Source organism: Squalius cephalus (assembly GCF_949319135.1).
Source record: "Squalius cephalus genome assembly, chromosome: 2".
Taxonomy (NCBI): domain Eukaryota; kingdom Metazoa; phylum Chordata; class Actinopteri; order Cypriniformes; family Leuciscidae; genus Squalius; species Squalius cephalus.
Genome location: NC_137123.1, coordinates 2,717,127 through 2,729,883, shown reverse-complemented (window position 1 = coordinate 2,729,883; position 12,757 = coordinate 2,717,127). Strand labels below are relative to the sequence as shown.

At 37.6% G+C, this 12,757-nt stretch overlaps 2 protein-coding genes across 3 annotated transcripts; one reads left to right on the top strand and one right to left on the bottom strand.

The window, feature by feature from the left end:
* Positions 1-3,190: 3,190 nt before the first annotated feature.
* LOC307154778 (microfibril-associated glycoprotein 4-like) lies at positions 3,191-4,730 on the top strand (the record flags this gene model as incomplete). Its single annotated transcript, XM_079864864.1, has 5 exons — positions 3,191-3,196; positions 3,298-3,498; positions 3,579-3,675; positions 4,227-4,324; positions 4,698-4,730. The coding sequence occupies 5 exons, from the start codon at positions 3,191-3,193 to the stop codon at positions 4,728-4,730; spliced, it is 435 nt and encodes a 144-aa protein (XP_079720990.1).
* A 58-nt stretch (positions 4,731-4,788) lies between these two features.
* LOC307154434 (microfibril-associated glycoprotein 4-like) lies at positions 4,789-6,379 on the bottom strand. Of its 2 annotated transcripts, XM_079864380.1 has the most exons (6): positions 6,360-6,379; positions 6,226-6,276; positions 5,938-6,147; positions 5,761-5,857; positions 5,509-5,676; positions 4,789-5,408 (listed from the first exon to the last, which is right to left on the bottom strand). In XM_079864380.1, exons 2-6 carry the CDS (start codon positions 6,229-6,231, stop codon positions 5,152-5,154), a joined length of 738 nt encoding a protein of 245 aa, XP_079720506.1. In that variant the 5' UTR covers positions 6,232-6,276; positions 6,360-6,379; the 3' UTR covers positions 4,789-5,151. The 2 variants fall into 2 exon arrangements, with proteins under 2 accessions (XP_079720506.1, XP_079720507.1); XM_079864381.1 differs by lacking the exon at positions 6,360-6,379 and having other exon boundaries at positions 4,907-5,408; positions 6,226-6,359.
* Between the last annotated feature and the right edge of the window lie 6,378 nt (positions 6,380-12,757).

Sequence of the window (12,757 nt, the reverse complement as noted above, 5' to 3'; positions counted from 1 at the left end):
AACGATCCAGGTTCAGCCTGAGGAACATCACCAAGTACACTGTACTGCAGGTTTGAGAAGCGCAGTCTCACAGCCCACACCCGCTTTGCCCTCCTGCCATCCAACCTGCGCTTAAGGTCTGTGTGTCGGGTCTTCACAAAACAGAAGACAAGGAAAGCTTCAGGCCCAGATGGTGTTTTACCTGCCTGTTAAAAGTCTGTGCTGACCAACTGGCCCCAATCTTCAGGCAGATTCTTCAACAGATCACTGAAGCAGTTTGAAGTTCCCTGTTGCTTCAAAATCTCTGTTATTATTCCGATCCCCCCAAAAAACCCAAATCACTGGACTTAATGACTACAAACATGCGGCTCTCACATCTGTGGTCATGAAGTAATTTGAAAGTGTTAGCCTACCAGAAGAACATCACTGAACATCACTGGACCCTAGAGAGCAAACAGGTCTGCAGGATGATACGGTCAACATGGACTGCACTACATCCTGAAACATCTCAACAGACCAGGGACTTACACAAGGATCTTATTTGTGGACTTCAGTTCGGCCTTCAATACCATCATGCCTGATCTTCCCACAACTGACCCAGCTCTCAATTTCAACAGACAGGCAGTAGTTTTGAGGCTGGGGAAACTCTCATCCAGGACCCACACTATCAGCACTGGTGCTCCTCAGGGTTACGTTCTCTCCCCACTGCTCTTCTCGCTGTAAACTGTACAGCGCTCTCGTCACTGTAAACGACTGCACTTCAAAAGACCCTCTTCTGAACAGCTGGCTGTCTGGTTCAGTCACAACCACCATGGAGCTGAAAAGGCGCAAAACAGTGGAGATAATCTCAGGAGAAACCCCCCACTCACCATCATGAACAGCACTGTGACATTCAGGTTCCTGGGCATCACCATCTCTCAGGACCTGAAATGGGACACTCACATAGACTCAAAAACGACCGAGCGGAGGTTGTACTTCCTTCATCAGCCGAGGAAGTTCAACCTGCCACAGGAGCTGCTGAAACAGTTCTACTCAGCCGTCACTGAGTCTGTCCTGTGTTCATCTAGAACTACCTGGTTTGGTTCAGCTACCAAATCAGACATAAGGAGACTACAATGTACAGTCAGTACGGCTGAGAAGACTATTGGTTCCCCCCTGCCCAACCCTCCAGGACCTGTACTCCAGAGTGAGAAAAATGGTCACGCCGGACCCCTCACACCCAGCCCACTCTCTCTCTGAACTGTTGCCTTCTGGCCGGCGCTACAGAGCACTGAGCATCAGAACAGCCAGGCACAAGAGCAGTGTTTCTGGCCCTCAGGCTATATTCAGTCTGAACAGTTAAAACTCTCATAACTATACATCATATATCATATATCATAACTGTCCATTTGCACATAACATCTCAAAATTCTACATGTCTAAATAACATCTCAGTCTGTACTCCTGTTAATAACATATCTGTACATTCATTAAACTTATTACACAGTATATATTTTTTTCAGTCTATATTTCTCACTGTACTATATAGCATTATTTAAATTTAGTTCTTCTTTAAAATAGTGTTGTGCTAGATAACATTTTATTGTGTAATTTATTTGTATGCCTGCACTGGAAGCACCAAATTCCTTGTGTGTGTAAATATATTTGGAAATAAAGCCCTTTTTCTGATTCTGATGTGTTTCCATTAATAACCACCAAACAACAATTACTGTCAGGATCTAAAAATGCCATGAACTGCATATTCTTGAATGAGGGCTCCCTCTGTTGACGGACAACAGGGTTCACAGGCAGACTCATAGTGTGTGTCGATCAGATGAGTCTGAGCTTGGATGGCCATATGGTGTCAAAATCATTCCAGTGCACTGAAATGTCATGTTTTCTTCACATATATTCTCCAAAGCTGACAGAAATAGAGGACAAGTATATATCCATAAAGAACAAAGAACCTTTAACATCCATGGAATCTTTTCAAAAGACACTTTATAGTGGAAAAAGGTTCTTTAGATTTTTAAAATGTCCTTCATACTAGTAAAAAATGGTTCCTTCAAGAACTGTTTACTAAATGTTTCTTTGGGGAACCAAAAATTTCATCTTAATTTGGCCATGTTCATACAGCAGCAGAATATGGCTGTTGTCAGTCTGGTATTTCAGTCCTTAATACGGTTACGTTCATAACCAGTTTGATTATTTACAGGAGGGACAACTGCATTCTATTACAAACTCATTCCTGTAAATTTTAGGACTCATAACAGCATTCTCGGAAAACCCTAGATCAAGGTCAGTTTCTAAAGCACATTTAAAAACGGTTGCAGGCCAACCAAACTGCTGTATAATGAAATAAAAAAAAATAAAAAAAGAGTACACTGTAAATGAACAACAAACATTTAAAACCAGCAAAGAACCGACAGAACTACATACTAAAAGCCATGGAGAAAAGATGAGTTTTGAGACAGGGTTTGGACTCAGATAAAGTGGAAGCCGTTCTAATGTGATCTGTTCTAGTCAGTTCTAGAACTTTCTAATGTGATCTGGTGGGTTATTCCACAGACTGAGGCCAGACACTTCAAAGGCTCTATTTGCCCTGGCCTTCAGGCGGGTTTTGTGGATCTTAAGGAAGAATTTGCCCTCCGATATTAGTCCTCTCATGGGAGTGTGTAGGGGTGGAGTACATTTGTCAAATAACAAGGTGTTAGATTATTAAATGATGTGTAAACAAGTAGAAAGATTTTAAACTTGATTCTATAATGAATCGGCAGCCAATGTAGGGATCTCAGAAGGGGCGTGACGTGATCGAATTATTTTACAAACTATTGTAGGCGGGAGATTTGGGTCTTAGATATGCAGTAGTAGAGGGAGTTGCAATAATCCATGAAAAGTGATAAAAGCATGGATAGCAACCTCTAGATAGCCCTCAGAAAAAAGGTTTGATTTTAGAGAGAGAGTGAAGATAGAAGAAACTTGAACCTAAGACAGTACTGAATTGTTTGTCAAATTTCAGACAGTTGTCGAATTCCTCACCCAAATTACGAAGGATGGATGAATTAATAAAAAAACTAAAGATTGAGTAGATTTCGTGCCCCTGAGTTACTGTTTTTACTCTCCAACATTTAACATAGACAGTCTGGGCATTCAGAAGTTCTTACAATTTTTAACAATTTTTTAGATCAAAACCTTATCTTTGCTGTGAAACTGCTATGGAGAGATTGAGAAGATGGCAGTAAGTTCACTGGTTTCCTTCATTGTGTCAATCACATGTTTAGAGACGGTTCCACCTTGATTTCAGTGTGATGTTCATCTCTCTCTTTCCGTCTCTTGTAGATGAAGGTGTTTTTGGTGGTTCTTCTCCTGGTTGTATTGAGCAGTGACTGTAAATGCATGCCATTCGACTGTTCTGACGTCTATAACTCAGGAGAAACAGTCAGTGGGATTTACTCCATCTATCCAGCAGGAGACGTTCCTGTCTGGGTTTACTGTCACATGGTCTCAGATGGGAAAGATGAAGACAACGGAGGATGGACGGTACGAATGTGACTTTAGCTCATCAAACACACATCAGAACACACATTATGAATCATATATTCTATATAAACCCATCACAGGTGATTCAGAGGAGAATGGACGGCAGTGTGAATTTCTATCGGCCGTGGAATCAGTACAAGAGAGGATTCGGGAATGTGGAGAGCGAATACTGGCTGGGTAAGATGCCTCGTTTTTGTTATCTTAATATCTGGAGTTTGTAAATCCACCGTGGTTTTCAGTCTTTAGTATCACACTGTGAAGTCTGAGGTCTTCATTATTTTTAGCTGTTTTGAGCATTTTAATTATAGGTAAGATTTTAAAACCGTTTCAACATGAATCAATATTAAATGTCAACACTGATGTGGTGATAAGTCTTGTAATCAGTGGTATGACTCTTTCCATCTAGTTTGAACTTGTTCACCTGGCTTGGCTAAAAGTTGCTTTCTAGAAAACTGTGTTAGTGGGCTAATAATCCATATCCAATTATTTACTTCTGTGGTAATTAGGCATAATAAACGCACAGTCAGACAGTTGTTATCTCAAAATAAGCCCTTTCAGGATGATAAAAGACCTCTACACTTCAGGTCAATGTCCTAATCAAGATGTCAGGGTTTATTTTGTGATAAATACCGCCTGATTGTACTTTATCCCATACTTGGTGTTCATGTCTCTCTCTCTCTGTGTGTGTGTGTGTGTGTGTGTGTGTGTGTGTGTGTGTGTGTGAACAGGGCTGGAGAACATGTACCAGCTGACACGTAACAGAAAGCACATGCTGAGAGTGGATCTGGAGGACTTTGAAGGAAGGAAGGGTTTTGCTCTGAGGATTGTGAAAATATTTTGTACAAAATGTATATCCATTCATTACTGTAAGCTGTAATATGTGATCACATGGAAAACAGAATCCATACAGGACTTGTTTATTAGTGACAGTAGTCTCTAAGTGTTAATAAGAGTATAATCTTGCTTCAATTCTTACGTCAAATAAGTAAATTGAGATGTTCTCTTTCCATACAATAAAAAAATGTATGGCCTATATAAACACATACACACACCTAGCTACAGTAACAGGGAATGTTAAATTTCAGGAATTTTTTTGGAATGCTCAGAGAACATTAAAAAGTAACATTTTCATGTTTGCAATTTGATCAAATTTTATGTTTCCTTAACGTTTGCATAACCAAGAATCATTTCCAAAACAGGAAAACCGCTGGATGCAGCAAAATGTGGTGTAAGACTTTTGCTGACAAATAAACAGGGATATCTGTGTTAAGAAATACACGTTGTTTCTTTAGGATTGTATTTATAGGGAAAGTAAATCAGTTTATGAACAGTTGAACTGAATTCCTCATTTACTGTTTCTGAGGTCTATTGTGAAGATAAACAAATCCACATCAACACATAATGCTTTTCAATGCCCAAGTTTATTGAAGTTTATTGTTGATTTGTTTCAGTTGTAGATTTAAAAGTGACCCAAAACAAAGAAGGAAAATAAATTGATGAGATTACACAATACAACAGCCATATATCCCAAGTTAACATATATCTTATGGTTTACTGAGTTTCACAGTTAACAGAGGAAAGGAAACCCAAAACCTTAATTTGATTGTTTTGTTTTTTTGTTTCTGAGAAACTCTGTAATGTTTCTTCAAATGTCTAAGACACACGTCTGATCTTCATGCTGATGGTTTTCATACCGACAGCGTAATTACTCTTCCAGTGGTACCAAACATCTCCAATGGCGAAAATGGTGGGATCTTCCCCCCCTAAATACACACCGTTGGGGTTTGCAGAGTGACAGGATCCGTACCAAAATCCCCCAAGATAGGATTTGGCACAGTTATTCACCCAGGTGTCTTGGTCTTTGTCAAAGGTGGAGAACTTCAGTCCATTATGGACAGATAAAGAGTCGCCTGCAGAGAAGAAGAGCATCATTGAGGACATCAGGTGCACATTTACTCAACTGAGTGTGATTTTATTTTTTATTTATTTATGTGAATGAAAGTGTCCTACCTGCTCCTCCATCCTTGAACCCTGAAACAAGCAGTTTATACCCGTCAGTTTCACAATCCACAGAGAAGGACGAGTACAGAGCAAAACCCTTCCTTCCAGTGAAGTCCTCCAGATCCACTCTCAGCATGTACTTTCTGTTACGTGTCAACTGGTACATGTTCTCCAGCCCTGTTCACACACACACACATGAAGAACATGTTCAGCCAAACACATGATCATCCACACAAACGGACACACGCTATGAGATCTTACCCAGCCAGTATTCGCTCTCCACATTCCCGAATCCTCTCTTGTACTGATTCCACGGCCGATAGAAATTCACACTGCCGTCCATTCTCCTCTGAAACACCTGTGATGGGTTTATATAGAATATATGATTCATAATGTATGTTCTGATGTGTGTTTGATGATCTAAAGTCACATTCGTACCGTCCATCCTCCGTTGTCTTCATCTTTCCCATCTGAGACCATGTGACAGTAAACCCAGACAGGAACGTCTCCTGCTGGATAGATGGTGTAAATCCCACTGAGCTTTTGTCCTGCTTTATAAAGGTCAGAACAGTCGGCCGGCATGTCTCCATCCTGACTGCACCCGCTCACCAGAACAACAGAGAGAAGAACCGCCAAGAACACCATCAACTGCGCGAGATAGAGAGAAAGAGATGAACATCACACTGAAAACCCTCTCTAGAAATGTAGAGTTGTTGATGAACTTACTGCCATCTTCTCAGTCTCTCCTCAGTAGATCACAGCAGATATTGGATTTATCTAGACAAAAATGACAGAAACATTTAAATTTTTTCAATCTAAATGTCAGAATGTTCTGTGAGGTAAATGAAGAATAAACTCACAGTAACTCACCGTTTGTGTTGTTCAGTCTGACACAAACACTCTTTATATCTGTCAGATTCTCAGACTCCTCCTCTGTTACAGAGGAAATTTACTTTACGAACACCCACATTTTGGATGCAAATGAAAAAGGCATCTGTCATCCTTGATACAAACTGTACATGTAGTGAGACAAAATTGTATTTGATCTATTCAGTAAGTCTGACTGAACCTGCACTGTTAGGCCTTACCGGGTTTTTTTTACAGTAAAATACTGGCAACACTGTTGCCAGTAAAATACTGTTAATTGTACAGTTCTTTACTGTAATCTAGTTTGTTTCTGTAAAAATGCACTAAATTCTAATTCAAGTTAACTAATTACACTTGCAGAAACCGACTGCCTTAAATTGACCAACTGTCATTTAAATGTATTAACTAAAATTTATAATGCATTAATAATGTGAGCAAAGTATAACTGCGAACTTCTTTCATTTGAGACCACTAAAAAACTATTGAACATAAAGAGATTTCCACTGGACCAGCAACTACACAGTCACCGTCTGTTAAATAAAGCAACATGCAGCAAATCATCAATGTTTGTAGATCTTCTCCTGGACTGAAGCACAGGCTCTACTCTTCTGCACAATGGTGACCCAAAAAATACATTTTACAGTAAACTACTGGCAACAGTGTTGCCAGTATATACCTGTTTTTTAACTTACAGTTTATTACTGTTAAAATACATTTTGTGGGTGTGACTTTTTATCTTACACTGTTAACCCTTTCAACCCCACAGGGAAATCCACACTACAAAGAGTAAAAGTAACATTGAGACAGTGTTGCAGTGAGATAATTAAGGGAATATGTAAGTGATTGTTGAGCATTAGTGATGAACACCTGCTGTTAGAACAGAAAATAGAGAAACACAAGAAATACAACTGACTTCCAGCCATTACACATTATTATACTTATTATTAACCAGTATGACTTTATTTCTGTCATACATCTACAGAAGTTGTTATTTAGATGTTTAATTGAAAATGTTTGGTTTGAAGTTACCATTATAGAGATCAGTGCTTGCTTTAGTAGGGATGCAGATGCTAAAACATTCATTTTTCTTTTGCTACTGTGTTTTTGCAAGTCACACTTGTGCGCACACACAGTTTATGAATGATTGCGGTTGTAATGCTTATGGTGACAAATTCATCATATTGCCTGTTCATTCACTAAGGAATAAATTCTTATTCATTCAGAGTTTTATCCTCGATCAAAAGTGTTACATTAGCACTACTGTGAAACTACAGCAATAAATTACTATGGCTAATTTTTTTTAACACATCATGCATAAACCAAAAAAAAGCTACACTATGTTTTAGAAACACAGAGATATCACAATTTAGCACATTAATCTCAACAATGGTGGCAATATTTTTTCTTTTTTTTTTATTCATGCAGCAGTGCATGCTGGGAGTTTTATATTATCCTGGAACCCAGCATGCATTGCGACATGAAACTTTTCACCATTGTTGAGATTCATGTGCTGATTGTTGATGTCTGTGTGTGTCTGAGTCAAGCAGGAGTAAAATAAAATTGAATGCACTATATGATTGTTATTTTTCAGAAGACATGATCACAGAAATTTTGATTTCATTTTGTAGATACACAGATTTATGCTAAAAATGTCAAACCAATAATTTCAATGAATATATACAGGAAAAATCTGAAAATCAGATAATCCAAGATGACTGTGACATCATCACAAAAGAATAAAAACACCTGATCATCTTCCTCTTGACTTTTTCTTGCCATAACAAATGTGTTTTATAAACTCACTGTTACAGCAGCCAGAGGGAGATGAATGGTAAGAAGTCAAGGGACAAGAGACCAACTAAAGCAAAAACTGATCTCCATCATGGTGACAACAAACTTTATTATTAACTAAATCTCTGTTAATTTTCAACAAGAACTTTTGTACATGTATGAAAGAAATAATCGTAAACTGGTTTGTAAACTGGTTTCACACTCAGTGTTCCTGGAAGTCAATTGTAGTTTTTGTGTTTCTCTTTTTTCTGTTCTTGTTTCTCTGTCCTTCAGTGATTCTGCTTATCAGGTGTTCATCAGTGTCTCAATTCACTCACTTCTTTTCATTCACTCTGTCAAGGGGACTATATTAGTGAACTAATGTAGGGAATAGTGAATGAGGGTATAGGGTGTGATTGGGAAAACAGCCTCTGAGTGTCGATTTTGAGCACTGTTCATTTGCAGTATATTCCTGTAGGCTGTTTTTGTTTTCTACGGTATATTACTGTTTTAATGGAAAATGGTATGATATTGTCAGAATTTGGCCTTTTTTACAGCAAGGGTTAACAGTGTGGGGTCATTTAGTTTATAACTACAGTTTGTAGTTTGGATTAATTCCATCATGATTAATTATCATTTTGGATGTAAACGTGGTCTCTCTCATAATCTGCCTTAGATTTAATGACTGTTCCCTGTGTTGTTTGATGTGCTTGCTGTGACTTCAGTGCTTGGCCCCAAATTCTTCTTCTGATTATTATTATAAATATTCTTGAATGAAAGTCAATGGCAGCCCATAGACCTGTTTGGTGTGAAAAGTTTTGAAAATTGGCACATAGATAGAGGAGAGTCTGAATATTCGAATATTGACTGATCATTTTGAACCGTAAGACCTAGAAACTACACTTTTCCTCTGATTCAGGAGCTCATGCCGAGTTGAATGCATCCATGCTAACCAAAGTTTGCTCAGTTTTGGAACAGTGCCATCTACTGGTCGAGAGATAAGAAAATGGCCTTTTTCGAGTTTGACCAAGTCACAAATTAATCTCTTTAGATTCTGTACAACATGTAGAGTTGAGTGAGACCCAATTATTACATGTCTGCCATTTATATGATTAGAACTTGTGTTCTGTTTGACCTTTCATTTTCATTGCCTGAAACTTTTCTCTTGTCCACCATTTTAATTTATTACTTTAACCCTTTGATGCATACAATCCATAGGCGTAATTTGCATGTGGGATGGGTGGGACATGTCCCCACAACTTTTGAAACATCTCGCGGCACGAATGTACCAATACAAATAAATAAAACATCTCCAGTTAACTAGTAGAGCAGAAATGTGTTGTTTTTTAAATCAAGTGATCAAAGTGCTCGTTGCCACTGCGATCAGTGGCGCGGATACTGTGTTCTCTTGAGGCTCGCGCACAGTCTTCACTCGGACTCAGTTTTAGAATCGTCACGTGTCGCCGTCGCGGCTGGTTAGGACAAACACTCTGATTAACATGGAGAAGAAGTTAGCAGTTAGGACGTGGAACCTATAAAAGCTTATTTCCGCCATGGAATAGAAAATAAAAAAAGGTAATTGTGACTTTTCATCTCACAATTCTGACTTATTTTCTTTCAATTCCTAGTTTATATCTTACAATTATTCTCTCACAATTATCTCAAGAATTATTTTTTCTCATAATTGTGAGATTAAAAAGTCACAATTGCCTTTTATACTTGTCTATTCTATGGCAGAAAAACGCTTCCATATAAGCAAATGTTGGATTATGTTGGATTTGTTGTTGATCAGTGGCAGAAATGTCATGTTTTCATTTCAGTAAAAGCGTCATGTAAAGCTTTCACTACTACGCTTCCAGTACCACTGTTCCTTATACACAGAATATGCGGCTCCATCAACACCCCACCACACCCCCAGCAAACAATTTCAGGAGATGGCAACTGAAGTTCTGCATAGGGGACCCATTTGACCAGTGGCTTCCCTGAGCAATTCTGTTACTTTCTATTTTTTTCTACTGAACATCCTATAAAGTAATGACTCATTCACTTTGTTGCCAAGATGCACACATTCAACACTCAACCAAAAATGTAGAATGGCTTACAGTAAAAAGAAAACTGAATTATAAAAAGCAATGGATTTCATAATGTCTGCAGGTAGAACTGAAACATGACAAAAAGGTTTTTAGCGTTTTGAAATGTATGTATTTAACAAAATATGGTTTTGGGGAGAAAATTAGAAAAGGATCTGCAACAGTTTACCATATAGAAATGACATTTACATTTGGCAGATGCTTTTATTCAAAGCAACTTACATTGCATTTCAAGGTATACATTTACATTCTTATCAGTTCTTGCTTTCCCTGGGAATTGAACCCATTACCTTGGTGTTGCAAGCGCCAACACTCTACTGTTTGAGGTACAGGAAGGCTGACATTTTAAAGGTTAAAAACAATTTTTGTTACATTGTCAGTAATTCTGGTAGTTACATTTTAAACCACCATAACGCTACATATGCGATGGGTGCAGGCGTTGCTCAGGCCCCGGAATTTGAATTTGTTTTTGCAAAATGTACAAATAAATCCATATTTTTTTAAAATGATAAGTCATACTGAAAATGTGGACCAGATATTTTCCCTAAAAACACAAAGGATTATTGAGGGGGAAATACAAATGCTGTTTTCCTCCTGCAGCACATCCTGAACTAACATAGTCTCATCAAACAGACTCCAGTTAAACAAAAGATTTAATCTTGTCGATTCAACATAGATTGATGTTTGTCATTTTGGAAGATCAGCTGACTGCCAAGACTCAAGAGTCCAACTCATTGTTCTTCAGAACTTTTCTCTCCCATTTTTCCATGAGTGCACACAGAAGATTTCACCTTCTGTAATTTCAGTTCCCAGCATACCTTGCGTGTTACTGGATGGAAAGAGAAAATGTCTTTTAGAGCAAGATAAGAAAAGCAGAGACATGTTACTGTTTAATGTTCTGTCATGAAGAGGTTTAGACAGGGGTATATTTGATCATAAAACTGCAGAAAGGTGTGTGAGGGTTCGGTTGTTATCTATTTATTTACATTACAAATTAGAAACTGTTGTGACACCATTGACAAATTCTCATAAAAGAATGACGTCTCTCAAAATAGTTCTTTCAAAGAATACCAATTACACATTTAAATGAATCATGTTTAAGATCCTTTTTTATGTGCTAAACAGTATGAACAGAATAATTTTATATTTTATAAATGGTTATTAATATTGTGCCTTTTTAAAATAATTAAGTGGCTGAATGTTAATAAGAAGCATATGTATATTCACTAATTCATACACAAAGCTGGAAGTCATGTGAGCTGTAATTAAGCCAAACTTACAAAAGAACAGCTACACACTATGACAGATCCATCAAATATCAAATGTTCCAATGTCATTTTCTTCAGGACATAAAATATTGGTGTTCACAATACTTGTGAACATATTCAAATGATTTCATATTGCAACCTTGTCAGAATTATAATGAGCTTTATTGCCAAGTATGTTTACACATATGAGGAATTTGTCTTACACTGACAGAATGACAGTGACAAGACACAGATGATAAAAATACACAACACACAAAAATAGACAATATGTGTATGTACAGCATGTTATATACAAATATATGGGAATGTAAATAAGTGTTTTGCTGTGCTAAATAAATAGGAGTATAAAATAAATAGTATTTTGCATTGCACATGTGTATTGGGGGCATTTAACTATGGGGTTGATGGCCTGTGGAAAGAAATTATTTTTCTTGTGCCTTGTTGTCAGGAAGTTGGTGATCCACTAACAGATAGAGGAGGGCAATTTGGGTTATCTGGGTTCATTTGGACAGGAGGAGGTTTGAGATGATGGTGTCGAAGGCCGAGCTGAAGTCCACAAACAGGATCCCCTCTCCTTTGCAAGGGTGCCAGAGACGGACGCGCTCAGCGCTTGTCATATATCACAGCAGTGTTTTCAAACACATCATATTTAATTTAGGTTTCAGACATTTAAAGGGGTGGTTGATAATGATTTCAATTTTCTAACTTTAGTTAGTGTGTAATGTTGCTGTTTGAGCATAAACAACACCTGCAAAGTTACAACGCTCAGTTTAAAGCAAAGGGGGATATTTGAAAAATTTCTTTCCTTTTCCTTTAATCCTCCCTTATCGGGCTTATGCTACTCTGAACAATGCCTGAACTTTGTATTTCATATTTTGAGCACTTCTTGCGTTGTTTTTGCCTCTTCACGATGACTCGCTTAATTTAGTCCTAAATTGTAAGTCGCTTTGGACAAAAGCGTCTGCTAAATGACTAAATGTAAATGTAAAATGTACTGGTAACTACTAAGGAAGATGTGTTAACTAATCAGTATGTAATATAATTGTATGATTGTGTTAAGTAACAGTTAGTTAATCAATAACTAATGAATTCTGTAATTCCTGCTGAAGAACTACTATTAATTATCTATTAATTAAGGTTCAAGAAAAATAACTATGATTAATGAACAGTTGTACAGTTGTCCCTACAATAATCAATAAAATCAAGTACTTGAGTAAAAGTACAAATAACCCCAATCAATTATTACTCCAGTAAAATTATAAT